A 20,884-nucleotide genomic window follows, 5' to 3' on the forward strand; every position below is an offset into this window, starting at 1 on the left:
TATGCACTCATCCTTGCCATCAGATATCCCCTAAGAACAAGAGGGTAGACCTATGGGAAATACAGTGCCAGCTCCTTTTTAGGTTTTGAAGATCACAGGGGTAGCCTGTTGGGCATGCCAGTCTCTATATATTTATCTGTGTCCCCTGAGGAAAAGGGATGACTACAAAGAAGATGTGGCTAACCCTTTTGGGGCCAGTGGGCACATTTGTATATTAAGAGGAATTTGCAAAGAAATGCTAATGAATTTTTATAAAGACTTAAAACTCCCCCAAAACAACCAACCTCTCCCCTCCCACAAACTGATGTGGAAATGTGGAAAACTAAACTGAAGAGCAGAAGAAATGAAGAACTGAGAGATCTCGAAATGGAGTTTCGCCCATCCCTACCTGTACACCACAAGTTCCCAAATCTTATATTTTCCAACTGCCCCGCTGAACTTCCTGCCCCCCATGCTTCCATGGTGCCACCTGAAACAGATCGTTTTGATCTGGTGCATGGCAGGGCTGACTCTGCTTCAAAGGGTTCCCAGTGTTCTTTGGGGGAGAATCCATGACGGTCTAAAACTGACAACAGTTTGTGGTGCATGTAACATGACCTTTTCCAGCCCAACCTTTCGTCAAAGGTTGCTGTGATTAAATTGAGCCCCAGGTATGACATTATGTGGTCCCTTGGGTAAGAGCAGGGTGGAAGTTTGACCCCAGAAGAATCTGAGCTGTTGACTAAGATTTCCTCTTTTCAGTGGAAAAAAAACTTTGCTAAGTAAGTCCATTTTATTAATTATTATAATTATTCCAGTTGTTCTTACTTTATCTGCAAGCCACTTTGAGGCCCTTTTAGAGAAAAGGCAGGGCATAAATGAATGAATGAATGAATTATCTTTATTATTTGGACACTAGAACCCATAGACACCCAACAAAGCTGAATGTTGGAAGATTCACGGCAGACAAATTTCTTCACATGGCACACAGTTAAACTACAGAATTTGTAGTGATGGCCACCAATTTGGATAGCTTACAAAGACCATTGGGCAAATTCATAGAGTATACGGCTTTCGGTGGCAACCAGCCCTGATGACTATGTTCTGCCTCCATACCACTGGAGGCAATATGCCTCTGAATGGCAGCTGCTGGAAACCGCAGGAAGGGATAGTGTGCTTGAGCACAAAGTCCTGTTTGCAGACTTCCTATAGGCATCTGATGGCTGCTGTAAGAACAGGATGCTACTAGACTGGATAAGCCACTGGCCCAATGTTCCATACAACCCCAGTGAGTCATTTGTGACAGAGGTCCATACCTTTTGGCCTCAGATAAAAATCTCCTGGCCTGGCCATCTCTTGTGTAATGTGAACAGTAGCACATCAAGTCATTTCCTTAACCTGCTGCCTATGGTCTTTCATCATGTCCAGATGAGTCCTATATAACATATTTTTGTGGAGCAGGAGAAACCGTTGAGGAAGACTCAGCAGGTAGCTATACACATCTACCTTCAGAAGAGAATCAGTCGAAGGGTCCAGGTGAGCAGTTGAGCTTCCCTGATTTTTCTGTGTCATCAATGCTGTTTTACGATGGATGCTATGCTTCTTGTGTCGTCAACCTCCAGACCTCTTGCGGAGGAGGCACACAAAGAAGGGCCTCAGATGAGGATTGCAGGATCTGGGTCTTGTTGCAGATGCCACTTGTAGCAAGAATAATACACTTTGGTTAAGATACAGGAGGATCCAAATGATGGAAATCTGAATTCCAGTGGTTTCAACCATAGACACGTCACTGTCTGTTGGCCATCTGTAAAATGGGCATAAATTGGGCCTGCCTGCTGTGTTGGGTTGGACGAATGATTGGTTTGATTCCATATTATAGGAGCAACTAGGAATGCAGGAAGAAGTCTTATACTGAGTCACATGACTGGACCATCTAGCTCAGTATTCTCTACACTGACTGTCAGCAGCTCTCCAGGTTTCAGGCAGGGTTTTCTTCCAGCCTTTCCTGGAGATGCTGGAAATTCAACCTTGGTCTTTTTGCATGTGAAGAGATACTGTACAATGGAGCTATGATGCTTCCCCTAAGGAGGCTCTGGGGCTTCACTAGTAGAGCATCTCCTTTGCATGCAGAAGGTGCTGGGTTCAATTCTTGGTAGCTGCAGGTAGGCAAGGGAAAGGAACCTGTCTGAAACCCTGGAAATTTGTTTCTAGTCAGCAGGTACAATACTGAATTTGGTGGACCAATGGTCTGACTCAGTATAACGCAACTTCTGAGGTTCCTATGATAGCTTACTGAATTTGCCTGGGACTGTCTGGTCCCAGCAGCAGAGATGTGCAACATTGCCATCTGCAATCTGCAGTGAACATGAGACTGTTGGTTTGGTCTAAATATTGAAGACCTGTTGTGGCTTCGCCTGGTGGGTCTAGCCCCAGCAAATAACCAATGGGACCCACAGTTGGAAAGTACATGCTGCAGATCTGAATTTGCCCAAGGATGCTCCAGCCTGGGGATTCTTATGTTCTTCTGGTCCTATTTCCTTATATAATTTCAGGTGAACCAAGAAAAAAATGGGGCCTCTCACTTATCTAAGTGTCTTCCTGGCCAGTTTCCTGGTTTCAAGCTCCCTTGTGGGAGGTAAGTCTCTCCTGCATTCTTCAGCGCTATTGGAGCAGGCATAGTGGCAGTTCTTTAGCTGCAGAATTTCCCCCGAGTTAAAGCATATTTTATCTATATAAAAGCATTTTTACCCTGGTCCTTAGCCCCAAAGCCCCAATTCCCCCAGCAGCTTACAGATCTGTTTTAAAAAACATCAACCTTTTCCTGGTTTACGGTCTAGAAGGCACAGCATGAAATGATATCCACCACAGCTGAATGTTGGAAGATTCAGGAGAGGGCATAGTTAAACAATGGAACTCTCTTCCACTACAGGCAGAGAAGGCCACAAACCTAGAAGGCTCCAAAAGGGGGCTGGACAAATTCATGGGATTTCCAAGTGCTAGCAGTCAGCTGATTGATAGTGGCTGTAGAACCCTGTGCCTTAGTTTGACATCAGACTGTGTGGGCTTCATCTGATGTCATGATGCTGTAAGGTGACGGACAAGTCGATGGTCTCACCCACTTGCCAAAATGGTCCAATGGGGATTAGGAAAGGTCAGGACCAGCCCACTGGCCAGATTCAGCTCCCAAACCCTGGGTTTGAGTGTTGGAACAGGAACCAGGAGATCAGTCTTCAAATTCCCACTTAGCCAAGAAGCTCACTGGGTGCGTTATGTATTCAGTGGTCTGTGTTTGCCTGAGCTTGAGCCTGGACTAAGGATTCTGTGCCCCTGTGTTCTGATTCGAGACATGATATCCAGTCACAGAATATTTCAGGATTTGTGCCTCTGCCATTGGCCCTTAAACTCTGGGTTATGATTCGCAGCTTGGAAGTTTGGACAGCCAATCACGTTGGGAGTGGGAGTGGCCCAGGCCTTCAGAAATGTATATAAGCAGTTGCTTTGCCCCTGTTGTCCAGTTCTGAGAGTTCAATAAATGTTCTTGCTGTTATCACTGTGTCTTGTCTCGTGGGAACCCACCTACACTTCATGGTGATCTTGGGCCTGGCACTATTTCTCAGCCTAACCTACCTCATGGGGTTCTTGTGAGGATGAAGTGAGGGAGGGAAGGAACCATGCATACTTATTGAAGAAAAAAGATGTAATAATAATAATAATAATAATAATCCCAGTCTCACTCCCCTTCCTTTCGGTTTATCTCTCTCTCTCTGCTGAGCAGTTAAGGCTGACACTTGTGCCAGGGAGTGGCTGCAATACCAGGGCAACTGCTATGGCTATTTTGAAGCTAAAATGACCTGGGAAGAAGCTGAGGTAAGAAACAGAGGGGGCCTCAAGCCTTGGGTTAGGTATTTGTCACCGAGGCCACTCTTGGGTAAGATGTTCCAATATGTTTGATGCTTCCCCACTTTCTAAATCTCCTTCTTTCCATCCTGTCAGGTTTGGTGACAGCAAACAGCAGTGGATGCTGTTCCATTTGGAGAAATGGGGCATTGCTCCACCAAGCTCAGTCTGCCCACAATCAGCCCAACTTGCTTACCCAGCTCCCTACTTATAGCCAGTCTAGGAGGAGGCCCTAAGCACCATCCTCCTTCTTATGACGCTGGAGGAGAACAGTGGCATTAAAAGCCTTTCCTACCTTTCCCCTTTGCCCAGATCGAATGCCAGAGTTACCACCGTGGGGCACACCTTGCCTCTATCCTCACTGTTGCAGAGTCTCTCGTGGTGGCTGATCACATCTTCGCTTACCAGACGGAACCCAGCAATGTGTGGATTGGACTGCATGATATCCGACATGTACGTATCTAGACCCCTCTGTGCTTCTCCTCAGACAATGTTCCCAAGAGAAAACAGACGTCCTTGTATACAGCAGGGCACATTTCAGGAATCAGTGTGCAGTCTATTATGTGACACAGATTTGGGCTCATGTGAGTCTCAAAATCCATTCTTTTTTATTTTTTAAATTACTTTTTTACAAAGCAAATTAGCAAATAAGAAAGAAAGAAAAGCAAACAAAGGGGGGAAAGTGAATGAGAGACACCCCTGCAAATTCCATAATAATAATAATAATAATAATAATAATAATAATAATAATAATAATGTCATGTGTTGCTTTATTCATGGAAATGACTCAAAGAGACTTATGGATACAACATAAATACTAAAAGCAATTGCAATAAACACAATCAATAAAAACCTTTAAAAAAACCATTTACATAATTAACAGGTCATTCAGATCCTGTCCCATTAAAAGAGGCCACAAATACTTAAAAACCCTTCCAATTAAAGGCCAAAAGCCTGGGTAGAAAGGAAAGTTTTTGCCTGGTACCTAAAATTAGGTAAACGTGCCTGGAAAACCAGCATTAAATTAAACCTATGTGTCAGTATAAGCCATCCAGGTGCCCAAACAGGCATCCACACTAGACTGACATTCATAGGAAACATGTTCAAATGTATCAAAGAGGGTGAGGTTCTTAGACCACTGTGTGATAGATGGTGGGTGTGACTCTTCTAGGTTGGAATTTATTCCAGAGATAATAGGGAACCAGTAGATCTAGGTTTGGGGAAGACATTTTGCTACCCAAGTCAAGGTAGATATTAATCAGGGCTGGCCAAGTTATTTTTGGTACCTGAGTTTCAAAATCCAAATGTGTTTCCCCCTTGGAGTAGCAATAGAGTAATTATAAACAGCAACTTGGAACATAGGAAATTGTCTTATACTGAGTCAGAACATTGGACTATGTAGCTCAATAGTGTTTACACTGACTGGCAGCAGCTCTCCAGGGTTTCAGGCAAGGTGCATTCCCAGCCCTACCTAGAGATGCTGGGGATTGAACCTGGAATGCAAATCAGGTGCTCTACCATTGGATTATGGCCCTTTCCCAGTTTTATGTCCTTCACAACATCCACAATCTGCTGCTTGAAGTGGCCACCTCACTTTGCCCATTGGGTGTACTGGCCTTGCACCAGATCCTGAACTGAGGCTTTTACTTCGCCTCCACACTTATTTCCATATTCCTTTCTCTCTTCACCTTCCAGAACGGCAAGTGGAGGTGGTCAGATGAGTCTACCTACAACTATAAAGCATGGATGCTGGGGGCACCCACCAAACGGGGCGGAAATAAATATTGCGTGGAGCTGCTACGGTCCGTGAGTGGGGCAGCTGTTCCTGATGCTGACTCACCTCAACAACGGGAAGAAAGAGTCATCATTAAACGTTCAGGTGAACAGTTTTGGGGAGCTGCTATCCAGGAGGGAGGCTGTCCTGTTCAAAAGCATCTCGGTATCTCCTACACTGTGATACAGAGGTCAGCCTGAGAGGGGTAACTAGGTCCAGGAGAGATAAAAAGCCTCAGCTGAGTTCCTGATGCCATTGGAGCAAGTTGTCTTCTTGGAGCTATCCAAGGTTCTGAAATGCCAGCTTGATTCTACATATTACCCAACCAATTAGGCCACTCTGGAGTGTCTTCCATAAGCTGTGAATCCCCACTTGAGGAGCTGTATGCTTGGAGCTATCCAAGGTCCTGAAACTTCAGCCTGACCCTACTTGCCACTAACTGAATAGGCTTCTCATGTCTTTTCTTAACCCGTGAGCCCTCACTTGTGGTCAAGACAGGACCCCCATCCTTGCTCCATTTAGTACCACTTCACCTCTATGTAGAGGAAAAAGTGTGATTCCCAGGTGGAAAAACCCCACTGACTGGATTGGGGTAGCAGAATAATTTTATACTTTAGAGTAGGAGGTAATGCTACCTATTGTGTAGCATGGACCTCTTGTCTGTTTTTGAATATTCCTGCCTTGATCCTTAGTTGGGTCATAAGAAGAGCCCTGCTGGATCAGGCCTAAGGACCACCATAGTCCAACATCCTGCTCTCAAAGTGGCCAAACAAATGCCTATGGGAAGTCCGTATGTAGGGCTCAAGTACAACAGCACTCTCCCCACTTGTGTTTCCCAACAACTGGCGTAATGCTTCTGACATCCCAAAAGTATTGGGACCCAAAGCTGTTGACTGTTGTACCATCACATAACAGGTGACTGGTTCTCCCTCTAGATTTCTCGAAATGGAATGATGCAGCATGCCACAAACAGAATGCCTACATCTGCAAGCATGAACTGTAGAGAGGGCATTGGCTCAACCGTCACTTCAAGATGGAAGGAACTCAGATGAATGGGACTCCCGATGGACCTTCTGCAATTCCCGTACATCTTGAAGACTTGCCTTTGCAAAGGAGAAGGTCTTCTGGGACAACCTACACAGAATCTTCTAAACCCAAATGAGACTGTACCCTTTCAAAACAGTCTCTGGGCATTTGTCTGCATTAGAAACTTTAAGTGGTTTAAGTCATTCTCTCTCTCCTGGGGAACCCTGGGAACCACAGTTCTGTGAAAGGGATCCTTAATAGAAAGCATCCTATTAAACATAAAACAGCATAAAACTAGAGTTCCCAATATTCTCTGGGGGAGAGCCATGACAATTAAGGTGGTATAAAACCTGTTTAAGTCCATAATGCAGACATGCCCTCTGGTGTTAAACCTTAGTTATCCATATGTTTTGCCTACACACCCTTCAGTGGCTACAGCACAAACAAATGCTAATAAAATCTTCCTTAAGTGTATGAATTTTCTGGTGAGTGATTTCTTTTAATATTTTCTTCCCTCTCAGCTGGCGACAAATTCCAACACCTTGGGTCTAGATTTCTGCTTTGGGGAATCCCAGTTCCCCTTTGTTCTTTGTTTTAAATCAAGTGTCTGGTACATAGGGATCCTCCATATGGCCTCTTTATTCCACACTCATCCTGATTTGTTTGCAGAAAGTTTATGTGGTGGTTAGATTATGTCTGGCCTTTCCTGAGCATTCTGTCTGATTTGTTTATAGGGCAGTTATATGACAATGAACATTCATCGTCATTTGCTCACACGTCTGCCCATTAGTAATTCGTCCGTCCAACACTTTTCAGTACATTTCCCTGTCACTTTCAAAAAATATTTCTGCAAATAGTTTTTTAAAAAGTGGATTTGTTATGCAAAGGTGACAGAGTGGCACATTCCACTTTCATCATGCAAACCTAAAGTTCTAGTATGTGCTTGAATCTCTCACACAAAATACTGATAGAGTCCTTATAAGGCTGCAGAATGCTTCATAAAGTTGTGCAGACAGAACTGAAAGTTTGTTAGGAATAAACCGGAGAAGAGGGCAATCCTAGGGCAAGATCTGCTAGGATGAGCAGCTTAGGTTGCAACAGGTTTCCAGCTCAACTGAGTGATTCATGGGCTCAGTGAGCATTAAGTACCCAATCCCTAACCAGCCAAAGATATGCCAGTGTAACTTGCTCACCCTTCCTGATTTTGGGCTCAGTCAGCTGAGCTGAAGCTATCTGAGTTGAAGCTGGTATAAGCGCCCACCCTCGTGGTGTTTTGGGGTTTAGTGGTGGGTGAGAGTGGAGAGTGGAGACTTAGGAAGCCCGTTCACCTTGGTCATGTGACCTGACAGCATAAAACATTATGAAACTGCTGGGAAAGGTCAGTTGGTAGAGCATGAGACTCTTAATCTCAGGGTCATGGATTCGAGCCCCACATTGGGCAAAAGATTCCTTCATTGCAGGGTGTTGGACTAGATGACCCTCATGGTCCCTTCCAACTCCACAATTCTATGATTATTTTAAAAGGCTTGTTTTCCCTCTGCCGGGATGCAGGTGGCACTGTGGGTTAAACCACAGAGCCTAGGACTTGCCAATCAGAAGGTTGGCTGTTTGAATCCCCGTGACGGGGTGAGCTCCTGTCCCTGCTCCTGCCAACCTAGCAGTTCGAAAGCATGTCAAAATGCAAGTAGATAAATAGGTACCGCTCTGGCGGGAAGGTAAACGGCGTTTCCGTGCACTGCTCTGGTTCGCCAGAAGCAGCTTAATCATGCTGGCCACATGACTCAGAAGCTGTGCGCCCGCTCCCTCAGCCAATAAAGCGAGATGAGTGCCACAACCCCAGAGTCGGTCATGACTGGACCTAATGGTCAGGGGTCCTTTTACCTCTACCTTTCCCTCTGCCAGGCTTGGGCAGAGCAGCAGCAGCAGCAGCAGCAGACCCACTGCTGAACAGCATCTCTATCTGGTGTAACTTTATTCTAGCTTCAGTCACAATGGCTTGCTTTACAACAGCTTCTTGTGCACGGCATTGTCCCAAAATCTCAGAGGCTGGAGGGCTGGCTGAATAAAGGCTTGGTCTGCACAGGCAACAGAATGAGGGGGTAGAATTGTGCAGTGGTTATAATGGACTGCTCCATATCAGAGTGCTCTGGGAGGAATCATATGGGAGCTGAAACCAGTGGTTTATCTAATCCAGTAGGAAAGACAGTAGTTCTGCAGGGTCTCCTGCACTATTCTTGTAAGTAGAAGGCCAGCGCACGGTGAGTGTGTTGGGGTGGATCAATTCTCCTTGAGTACTAGCGGAAGGGATGGCTAACTGATGGTCCTCCATGTCACTGAACCCCCAACTCCCACCAGCTCCAGCCATCAAAACCAATGACCAGGAGTGATGTCCAGCCACACCTGGAGGGCAAAGTATAGCCCCACCTTGTCTAAGGGTTTTAGTGATCTGGGACTGAGTGGGTGTGTCAGTGTCCTCCATCTCTTTGCGAGTAGCAGAACTGGAATTAATTAGAGGAAACAAGCAATTATAAGCCAGATCTGCTGCACTACACCATTCTGGCTAAGCCAAACTAAGGCGAGATGGCTGATGGGAGTTATATTGGTCATATGCATCTGTGTCACTTTTTGAGCTATTGCTGTCAGTTTCAGTATCTCCTTCTTTTGCTTCTTCACATTTGCCGTCATAGTTATCACAGATTTCTAAAAACGCAAGGCTTGGCTGGATTTAAACAAGCATTTCTACTCTTTCGCAAGCGAAGGAAGGCATTGAAATGTTCGTGCTGGCAATGGCAGTGCCCCCTAGAGGCATAAATGCACCTTGCTCTTCCATTTCAGAGTTGTAGTCTCAAATTACCACTCAGGACTTGCTTCTCCTCGTTGTATCTGATGCTGTGCACTGTCTTACATAAAAGTCTTCCCATCACATACTTTTTCGAAAGCATTCATGGGGAGTAAATATATGCACACCTTGTTTTAAACATTTTATACATCATTCTAAAACAATATATTCTACAACCCCTCCCCCATTCATTTTTTTCACGGGGGGGGGGGTAGAATTTGGAAAAAACAACAATAGGGAAAACGATTCTGTCCCCACCTAGAGCCTTCACATCTCTACATAGGGTAGGGTTGGGAAATCTTTTCCAATTTATGTTATAAACAACTTGGGGGTGGGGTGTCAAATGCCTGTAGTGGTGGGGGGTTCTGATGTAAAGTGAGCAGAGCAGAACATGTACGTTTTATCTTTGTGCAGTAGGCTAGCTTTTCCACACACCCCTTGCTGTTACTGGATTTCAGGCAGCATTACAGTGGTACCATGGGTTAAGAACTTAATTCATTCCAGAGGTCTGTTCTTAACCTGAAACTGTTCTTAACCTGAAGTACCACTTTAGCTAATGGGGCCTCCCGCTGCCGCTGCACGATTTCTGTTCTCATCCTGAAGCAAAGTTCTTAACCTGAGGTACTATTTCTGGGTTAGCGGAGTCTGTAACCTGAAGCGTATGTAACCTGAAGCGTCTGTAACCCGAAGTACCAATGTATTAGAGTTCAATGAGATATTCCACCCAGACAAAAACACACATGGGGGCTTGTGGGGTGTGTGTGTGGCCTGGGAAGAGAGGTTGTGGCCAGAGAAAGGATGCCACCTAGAGATAGCCCCGAGAGCCAGGGAGAGAGGATTGAAGGGCTGCACTGAACCCCAGGTCTGAGGGTCTCTTCCCTTGTCAAAAGTAGGTTGTGCACATGATTCTGTCCTGCAGTATCTTGCGGCAACCCACACCTCTTGGTATTCACTGCCTAAGGCAGCTGCCTTGCTGTGCCTAATGGTAGGATTGGCCCTGTAATAAAGTCACAGATGGTGAGTCTTGAGAGAATTGCTGGTGCAATGTAGAATATGTGTGTATGTGTTTAATAAAAGGCTCCTGTGAGTTTGACGTACTCACCCATAGATCCAAGTTGGCCACTGGGTCCTCTTGGACATAAACTACTGCAAGAGGCCTTCTTGTTCATGCTCCTCAATCTTGCCTCCTCATTTGCCTTCAGTTCTGACTGATTTCTCAGTCCCTGACTCCTGGTTTGCCCCATTGTTTGTGGTCTCTGGATCTAATTGGCTAAAAGTGCCACTGACTAACAATAACAAGCCCTGATGGACGATTTGTGAAACTTTGCTCTTTTAGGAGGCTTCTGTGGAGTCCCCCAAGCCCTGAGGGTTTCCTTGAAAGTGAGATCTAATGGAGGGGGGGGAAGGGTATTTCATGTCAAGAACAATATTTGCATATTTTAGTCCTCCAACAGCTTCACCTGAGCACCTTTGGCCTGGTTGGCAAAAACCCACTTACTTTTGCTTTTATTTGTGTACTGTATTATGACGGTTCTGTTCTTAGCTTCAAGGCTGTGTGTTCAGACAGTAGCAAAAACACCAACTGTGACAATTACATTAAATTATATATATGTGTGTGTAAAATAAGTACAAAGCAGTGTTGATGATAACACAAACATCCTGACATTGGTAAGCCAATTAACACCTCCAGTGGAATGAATACCCATGATCTTGATTCAGGCTACAGGTGAAATAATTGAACTAAAACAAATAAGACTTGTATTTTACCACGGGCTTTTGTTGAGTGTGTGTGAGTGTGAGTGTGCACGCGAGTGTAGCCATGACATTTGCCCATTTGGCCACACACCCTTTGCCCCTGTTAGCAAATAGTCACCAAGTACAAGAGTGAGGGACGTGGGTGGCGCTGTGGTGTAAACCACTGAACCTAGGGCTTTCCGATCGGAACGTCAGCGATTCAAATCCCCACGACGAGGTGAGCTCCCGTTGCTTGGTCCCTGCTCCTGCCAACCTAACAGTTCGAAAGCATGTCAAGTGCAAGTAGATAAATAGGTACTGCTGTGGCGGGAAGGTAAAGGCCTTTCCATGCACTGCTCTGGTTTCACCAGAAGTGGCTTATTAATGCTGGCCACATGACCCGGAAAACTGTCTGCAGACAAATGCCGGCTCCCTCGGCCAGTAAAGCGAGATGAGCGCCGCAACCCCAGAGTCGTTCATGACTGGACTTAACTATCAGGGGTCCTTTACCTTTTTACAAGAGCGCAACCCCAGACTGAGAAAGTGACCCAATGAAAACCCAGATCCATTTGTCACTGGGTTAGTTTGGGGCATGCCACTCCCAGTACTAATAGCAACCTCAGTTGTGTGAGTGCTGATCATTATGGCACCATCTATGCACAAGAGGGAAGTATCAGCTGGCTCAGGGAAACCCCAGGACTGACATTATTTTAAAAGGAAAAAATCCTTAAGGAAGGGAAATCCCCCAAAACATCCCATTGAAGACAGAGTATGCTCAGTGGTCAAGAAACGCTGACTGATTATTGAGGAAGTAGAGGAGTGGAGAATCATGTGGCAGGTTATTTATTTAAAAGGTTATTTATGTATGCCACTACAATGGCCCATGTTTTGTTAGCCCCAAAATGGAAAATGAGCAAGGTCCCAATCAAAGAAGAATGACAACTTAAGCTGATGGAATGTGCAGCTTGCAGATTTAACTTATAGAATAAGAGAACAAGAAGAACATTCATTTAAAGAAGATTGGAAAATGGGGGGAAATTGTGTACACTTGAAAACGCTGGAAGCATTAAGATAAATTCAACAGTATAAATAAGTTTTGATGGAAGTAATAATGGAATATTGAATGGTTTAGTTCATATATAATATGCAGGAATTTATGTTTTGCAAAATGAACCATGGAAAGAGAAGAAGGGAAGTCACTGTTATTTTAAGGTTGTTTAAATGAATATTTAAAAATGTAAAACAGAAAATTTAATTAAATATATATATATATAAAAGAGAATCATGTGGCAGAATTTGAAGGGAGAGATAAATTTGCATCCTTCTCTTTTTTCAGGAATCTGTTCAATTTGCACATGGAGTTCATTTATCTTCACAACAATATTGGGGGACAATTTGGGCTGAGAGGACGAGCATGTCTGCAGCACAAATGGATATCCATTTCATATCACCCTCACAATCATAATATCTGCCAAATCATCGTGGGAATTGTAGTCTGTCGAGAGTACAAGGAATAATTGCTTGCAGGATTTGGTTAAAGTCAGAGTCTGTTCTATGGCCCCACATGACACCAAGAAGCAGCAAGTGATCGAGTCAGCACTAGTTCCCACTGTCATTTCCCAGTACAGTGCTGCTGGGCAGCATTATTTGAAAGCAGAAGTCCACAAATTTGCATTCCATGCAATATAAATTCTTCCCCTTTCTAGTGAAAAGGTCAACCCATAATCAGCCTCTAATTACCTCGTGCGAGCCAGATAGATGTTATTGTCGGCCATCTTCCAAGGCGCCCCTAGCGGCCCCCTGCACAGCACAGATTGTGTCCATGGTGGGCACCTAGGGAGGCTGCAGACTGCTGGTGAAAAGTTCATCAGGAAGAAACACCCCTGCCCCCCCCCCCCCACATCCCCAGCCTTCTAACACAATAAGGCATGCTGAATCCATACTCACTGAAATTCTACAGCAGAAATGAGGCAGAAAAAGGGAAGCCCCATTCCTAGGGGAAGAACAGTCAACTAGAGGGCATATTTTGGCCCATCACTCATAATTTGTGAATGGGATCGTGATAAAAATCACCTTTCTGCTGGCTGGGCCCCCTGTTATGCAATGTTGCCAATAGCGTATCAAGACATTTCCTTAAAGCTGTTACCTTTTAATATTTCATCATGTTCACCTGAGCTCTATATTAAAGCCATGCATGGCCAGGAGACCATCCAAGCACCTACAGACTTAGCAGACAGCCCCAGCATATCTTCCAAGGAAGAAACCTCAGCAGCAGACTCAGGTGAGCAGCTAAGTGACCAAGTCTCTCCCCCTTGGTTAACAGAACAGTATCTTTTTGCCTGGTTCACAGCTTAGAACCCTAGAAACTGAACCCAGTAACCCCAGGTTATTAGATACCCACTGCAGGTTTGAATTTGATTATGGATACTCATGGTATCAGCATCTCCCTGGTATCCAGTTTCGTGGTTTTTCTGCCAGTGTCAGCCCCAGGGCCCTTGGGCAAGACACTTCCATGGTCCCCTTTCCTTCAGTGGGTCTACCTCCTGAATGCAACAAGTCCAGGGTGCATTGTCAGTTTGGTTCAATCCCCAACATCTTTGGGTATATCTGGAAATATCACCTGCCTGAAACCCTGGAGAGTCAGCCAGTTCAGACTACAAATGATGTGGCCCTCCAGATGTTGTTGGACTACAGCTTCCATCAGCCCCAGCAAGCATGGCTAATATCCTCCCCGTACTGAGCCGGATACTGACTTGGTAATAAGGCCCTATACTCCAAATGCCCTACCATATTAACACTTGATGTATATTCACAGGTGAATAAAAGGAAATGAAGTCTGTTGCTTATCTTAGTGTCGTTCTGGCTAGCTTCCTGGTTTCAAGTCCCTTAGTGGAAGGTGAGTTTCTCCTGCCAACAGAGTGGAAGTTCTCTTGTGATGGGACACTTCCTCAGAGCCAAAAGATGTCAGACTCTCCTTGGGCCTCTTCAAAAAAGAAGAAGTATGAATTGTATCAGGGTCCTTGCTGTTTGCAGGAAATACCCCCCCCCCCCGAAATACCTTTGTTTCCCCCCCGGTTCACCCCTCCTAGCAGTGCCCCTGCTGCCAATTAAAGAAGCAAGGGGCGCTGAGTGCCTGTGGTTTGGAAAGCAAACTTCTCTCTGTCCTTGTCTCACTCCTCACCATCATTCCTGTTTTTCTTGTCTCTCTCCTGAGCAGTGAAAGCTGACACCTGTGCCAGAGAGTGGCTGCAATACCAGGGCAATTGCTATGGCTATTTTGAGACTCAGATGACCTGGCATGAGGCAGAGGTAAGTGGCCAGCTGGCCTCGCCTAAGTTAGGTAAATATCTCTCAAAATATGGAGGTCCAAGAGGAGGTTCAGTATTGCTTTTCATGGTTCTCCTTCTTTCTGTTCTTATGGTAGCCAGAAGAATCCCAGGAGACAGCCAGGAAACAGCTAGCTAAAGACAGGAAAGCATTACAGTGGTACCTTGGGTTACAAACACCTCGGGTTACAAACACTTCAGGTTACAGACTCTGCTAACCCGGAAGTAGTACCTCGGGTTAAGAACTTTACCTCAGGATGAGAACAGAAATCTTGCGGCAGCGGCGCAGAGGCAGCGGGAGGCCCCATTAGCTAAAGTGGTACCTCAGGTTAAGAATAGTTTCAGGTTAATAACAGACCTCTGGAATGAATTAAGTTCGTAACCAGAGGTACCACTGTATTAGCTCTTTGTTTTGTTTTAAGGGGGTGCTGCTGCCTCTGCCATCCTCCCGACATCACAGCCCCTATGTGGCATGGCTGCTTGTTGTCTCTGGCAGTCATTCAAATCACCTCCCTCCTCCCTGCAGATGTGTTTTCCTGATGGCGGCAGCAATTATTCTGGGAGTTGAGCTGAAGCTTGGGTCCGTATTGTGGTGGGTCTATGCCATGTGTGAATCCCACAGTGCCTAATGTTGGAATCTTTATCACAGTTGGTTTGGGAGGTTTGGCGACGAGCCCTTCCATACCTCTGGGCCCTTGGCAGGTGTCTGACCTGACACTGTTCTTGAGGCAATCTTGTGAAGCTGTGGAAGAGTCAAGGTTTTCCCTCAGGCTGGGGTGAGGAACCCCCCTTTTTTTTGGAAAAAACAACCACATTTTTATTTCAGTTTTACTATTCAAACACCCCCCCGATGAAAATGAAAATAATAATGAACATACAAAAAGAAAAAAGAAGAAATGAAAATTACAGACACAAATAAGAATAACTAAAAAGAAGAAAAGATAAATATATCGTATAGTACTAAGATCCAGTATAAATTTAAAAAACCCCAATATAATTATACCATATTTCATTCCATCTTTTCTTTTGGTTGACTTCCATTCCTCCTCAAAGTGGTTTCATTTACATCCTTTTGTAAACTCTTTCCTTTTAATATATATAGTTCTAATTCTCCCCTTATCTCTTTAATTCAAATTTCAATTTTTACATTGTCATTTGTTTTGCAGAAATTAATCAAAACAAGACCAAGTGTTAATTTGGGGGCCCTGCTTTTTAGGATAATCTCTGTATTTATCCCAGTCCTTTGAAATGTTTGTTTCGATTTACCAGTAATTGCCTCTCTTATTCTGGCCATTTCTATATAATCGAATAATTTGTCTTGCCAATCGTTTTTTGTTGGGGTTTCCTCTTTTTTTCAATTTTGGGGAATTAGGGACCTTGCTGCTGCTGTGGCGTAAATAAATACCCCCCCCCCTTGGGTAAGTCTGTGTCTAAAATTCCCAGCAAGAAAGCTTCCGTTTTCTTGCTGAAATTTTGCTTAATTTTTTTCCCTTTAATTATTCATATGACAGAAAGCTTTAATTTTTACCATATGTCAGGAACCTTTTTTGGATGGAGGGCTGTATTCCACCCTGGGAACCCCCGAGGGCCACATGGCAGTGATGGGAAGGGCCAGAGACAAAAGTGAATTCTACCTTTGTAGTATTTCTACACACCCTTCTCTAGCCAGGAAAGCAAGAAGTATTATCAGAGTTCAATGATACATTCAAGCTAGGAAGAAAACACTTGGGGTGTGAAGTAGGGCCAATGAGGGTGCTCACCTGGGAAGAGGGCATGAGGCCTAGGAATAGTTTTGTGGGCCGGATAAAGTTTTTAAGGGCCCCCATTCAACCTCTGGGCCTGAGATTCTCAACCCTGAAAAGTTCCTTGTTCCGACAGCAGCACGAATCCTATTAGACCAGAGATGGATAGAAGATAAAGTCCCTACGAGAGAAGAATGGCAAATTAAACTGTTGGACTATGCCAAAATGGCAAAATTAACCAGAACGCTCAGGAACCAAGAAGACCATAACTTTAATAAGGAATGGAAAAAATTATAATTTATCTTGGGGACCACTGTAAACTAATGAAAACATTAGCAGGATTGCAATAACACTTGTAATGTAATGGGTACTACGGAGATAATGGAGCTAAAAATGACAACAGAACCCTTGGAGGAGAAGGTGGGAAGTCCAGAGATTTGGGGGAATATTTTAATCATAGCTGTGTGTTGTCAAATCAAATAAAAAAAATTGCATTAAAAGAAAAGAAAAAGGAAAGTTCCTTGTTCATCGCAATTCTTCTTGCTTTAAGCCACAGGATGTCTCAGGAAAGAGTAGCGGAATGTGGAAAAAACCAGCCTTTGTCCTTGTCCTTGTCTAGATTGAGTGCCAGAGTTACAGGCGTGGGGCCCACCTTGCTTCCCTCCTTACCCCCGCAGAGACCCTCGTGGTAGCCAATCACATCGCTGCTTACCAGACTGACATCAGCAATGTCTGGATTGGTTTGCATGACATCCGACATGTGAGTATCTGGAAACTGCTACATTTCTGCTCTGCCAGTGTTCTCCGTGGGAAAGGCACCTTCTAACAAACGTTCATATAGAGTGCCATTGCATCCCTAACGTCTTCCTCTCAGCTGTGAATTTCAGAGGCCGCTCCCTGTCAGCCATAGAGGTTGCCTTGGGTGTTAGTAGTGGATTTGTAAGGCCTGCCCAATCAATTTAGGGCTGTAGACATCTTAGTTATGGAACAGGTCCTCCAGTTTTGCAGTGCTATGTAGACTACCATGATGTACAACCGTTATTTAATGGTTGATGGGTTGTTTCTGAGTTGATAGGCTCCAGGATGTAGGCCCCATTAACTGAGGTCATAGGAGAACCAGTATCCCTTCACCTCCAAACTTATTATTTTTTTTAAAAAAATTTATTAATAATTTATTTACAACATAGTCCACAACAACTCATACAAACAAACAAACAAACAAACAAACAAACAAACAAACAAACCCACCACCATTGACAATTTAATTATCAAAATTAAACTCCTATCCCTTTACATAAAGAAAACAAACATAAAAATAAAAGACTTCCTTTATCCTGTAAATGGCCTCCTTATTTACTTCTTGTATACTGTTTCTTTTATATGTGATTATTACAATTTTTCCTAGTTAAGACTTAAAAAAACACAAAGTCTCCTGTAGAAATTAATCAAAACAAGTCCAGGTATATATTTTGGGACACTGTTTGGTAAAGTATTCTCTGCATTTCCCCCATTCTTTTTGAAATTCTTGTCTGGGTTGTCCCCTTATTTCAGGGGTCAGCAAACTTTTTCAGCAGGGGCCGGTTCACTGTCCCTCAGACCTTGTGGGGGGACGGACTATATTTTGAAAATAAATAAATAAAACAAATGAACGAATTTCTATGCCCCACAAATAACCCAGAGATGCATTTTAAATAAAAGCACACAATCTACTCGTGTAAAAACACGCTGATTCCCGGACCATCTGCGGGCCAAATTGAGAAGGCGATTGGGCCACATCTGGCCCCCGGGCATTAGGTTGCCTACCCATGCCTTAGTTGCTTTCTCTCATCACTACAGAGTGGAAAATGGAGGTGGTCAGATGAGTCTACCTACAACTACAAAGCATGGATGCCGGGGGCACCCAACAATTTGGGGAAGGACGAGTATTGTGTTGAGCTGAGGCATTCCGTGACAGAGGAAGTTGTTCCTGGTGATGGCGCACCTGAGCAAATAGCAGTAGGAGCCCCCATGGGAAGTGCCCATGAAAGAAGATGCCATCCCGAAGAAAGAGTTCGCAGCGAACGTGCAGGTAAATAAATGATTTAGTACCATCCAGAATCAAAGACTTCCCTGTTCAGTTATATTAACTTCACACGTTGTTATCAAGGGCCTATTCAATAGTCTACAATGAGAGGATACTTCTATCTGTGTATTTCACCAAATGCGCATTGCTTTCAATTATTTAGCTTTTTATATGTTGTGTCTTTTACTATGTTTTGTAAGTTGTTTTGAGATGTTTGTACAAATGACTAAGAAACATAAAGAATGACAATAACATTAGCACATTATTATTACTTATTGTTTCAATTTATATCCCACCCTGCTTCCCAAAGGAGCCCAGGGTGGCAAACACTTTAATAATATTTCTAAACATTATAAAAAGAGTTTAAAACCTTCTAAAGCTGCCATTGCTCTGCCCCAGCTTCTGTCAACCTAGCAGTTCAAAAGCACACCAGTGCAAGTAGATAAATAGGTACCGCTACAGTTGGAAGGTAAACAGCATTTCCGTGCGCTCTGGTTTCCGTCACAGTGTTCCATTGTGCCAGAAGCGGTTTAGTCATGCTGGCCACATGACCCGGAAAGCCATCTGTGGACAAACGCCAACTCCCTTTGCCTGAAAGTGAAATGAGCGCCACAACCCCATAGTCACCTTTGAATGGACTTAACCATCCAGGGGTCCTTTACCCTTATCTTTTGCCTATGCTTTTCAATATCAGTTGCTGTAACATGCAGGAGGGGAGAGCCGGTGTTGTGTTCCTGCTTTTGGGTAACTAGTCATTGACACCGTATTAGTGTCTTAGTAGTGGATTTGTACAAGATCATCCACACAAGGGAGAGGAATCTGTCAACTGTTGGACTTTTCTTTTGCTCTTAGAATTCACCAAGTGGAATGATGCAAAGTGCCACAAACTGAACGCCTACATCTGCAAACATGAACTGTAGCAAGGGCCTGGATTCAACTGTGCTTGGGAGATACTTGGGATGCAAAGGAAGGGGACTCCCCAGTGGATCTTCTCTGATCTCCAGGACATCTTGGGGGCTTTCTTTTATTAAAGGACCAGGCCTCCCAAGACAACGGACAAAGATCATGCTTAACCCAAGGCCATTGTCCCATAACAGAAAAGTCGTACTTTATGTTATATATGTTAGTTTCTGTTTCCCTCACTGAGCAGCTGCTTGCAGTCACAGGACTGTTTACATTCCACAGAGTCAGATACTGTTGGATTCTCACGGGAAAGGGAGATGGGATGTGACGTTACTGGTTTCCTGTTTCTTTTGTTCTGTCGTTTCTTTGTTCAGTTGCTCTCTGCTCTCATAGAGACAAGATGTACCGTATTTTTTGCTCTATAACACACACCCAACCATAACACGCACGTAGTTTCTAGAGGAGGAAAATCCGTAGGCATGCCACCCGTAGGCATTCCCTCCATAACATGCACAGACATTTCCCCTTACTTTTTAGGAGGAAAAAAGTGAGTGTTATGGTGCAAAAAATACGGTATATTTCTTTGCTCTCTGCATAGCTTAGTAATAAAGTAGCAATGTAGCATCATACCTGCGTCATCCTTCCGTTGTGGACTTTGTTGTTTTAATGCTCTGCTGGGTGGGCTCAAAGAAGATGAGCCTTATCAGCTCGGATGAGCAGAGCTGAAATTCCAATAATATAAAGAGCTTTCCTTGCTGTCTCCAGAGAACCCTGGGAACTGTAGTTCTGTGAGAAGGACTGCCAAAAACTCCCAAATTTTCCCCAAACTACAATTCCCAAGAATCTTTGAGGGGGGAACCATAGCCATGAAACACAGCCCTTATAAGGGCATAGTATGGATGTACCATTTGAAATCAAACTTTGTTATACATACAGTATATTTGCTTTGCATGTGCTTCAATAGCTGCAAGTGTAGAAGATAAATGCTAATAAAACTTTCCTGAAGATGTACGTGAATTTATTTGTGGTGGGGTCATATTTCATTGCAATGGTGACAGGGTTCACTATTTGCCTTGTTAATCATTTGTGCATTTGAATAACATCTACACCATCTTTTCTGTCCAAAAAGAGACATTTAAGATTGCTTACACCTTTGGTGAAGTGCAAAAGAATACAAGTCAATGAAATGAGAGGATCGTTTTTTGAAAAAGAATTGAAATGAGTGGGTCCTGCAACAGAATGTTTCATGAAGAGTGCTTTGGTTAAGGTTTTCCGGCAGCCAGTTAGCCAGGCATGACCTCATCCAGGAGACTCCATTGTATTTGCTTCCCCCCTGGTTTTCCATTTCACTGCATTAATTAGCATTTTGTGACCGAGCAGCATCAGTTCTCCATGGGCTTTTAAACACCTTGAGTCAAAGTCGTTTAGGGCTTTAAAGATTAAAAACAGCACTTTAAATTGGGCTCAGAAATGCGGTGGCAACCAAGGGCACAGTAATGGCTGCAAAAGCCCCCACCTCCCCACAAAAAACTAATGTGGGAACCTCGACTTGGGCCTGGAAATGAACTGGCAACAAGTTCTGGAAGCTTGTCAGCTTGGCTA

At 44.1% G+C, this 20,884-nt stretch overlaps 1 protein-coding gene across 1 annotated transcript; it reads left to right on the forward strand.

The window, feature by feature from the left end:
* Positions 1-1,459: 1,459 nt before the first annotated feature.
* LOC114582687 (C-type mannose receptor 2-like) lies at positions 1,460-20,289 on the forward strand. The gene is made up of 9 exons (XM_077918103.1): positions 1,460-1,515; positions 2,532-2,614; positions 3,755-3,846; positions 4,189-4,329; positions 5,572-5,755; positions 14,467-14,558; positions 16,937-17,077; positions 18,154-18,385; positions 19,232-20,289. The coding sequence occupies exons 2-9, from the start codon at positions 2,548-2,550 to the stop codon at positions 19,297-19,299; spliced, it is 1,017 nt and encodes a 338-aa protein (XP_077774229.1). The 5' UTR covers positions 1,460-1,515; positions 2,532-2,547; the 3' UTR covers positions 19,300-20,289.
* Positions 20,290-20,884: the final 595 nt, after the last annotated feature.

The sequence above is a fragment of the Podarcis muralis genome, chromosome 13, assembly GCF_964188315.1.
Source record: "Podarcis muralis chromosome 13, rPodMur119.hap1.1, whole genome shotgun sequence".
Lineage (NCBI taxonomy): Eukaryota > Metazoa > Chordata > Lepidosauria > Squamata > Lacertidae > Podarcis > Podarcis muralis.

Bases quoted from the DNA above. Each gene is read 5' to 3' on its own strand.
- LOC114582687 (XM_077918103.1), top strand. From the start codon at position 2,548: ATGGGGCCTCTCACTTATCTAAGTGTCTTCCTGGCCAGTTTCCTGGTT. The intron at 2,615-3,754 runs GTAAGTCTCTCC...TCTGCTGAGCAG, and splicing joins TTCAAGCTCCCTTGTGGGAG to TTAAGGCTGACACTTGTGCC. The intron at 4,330-5,571 runs GTACGTATCTAG...TTCACCTTCCAG, and splicing joins GACTGCATGATATCCGACAT to AACGGCAAGTGGAGGTGGTC.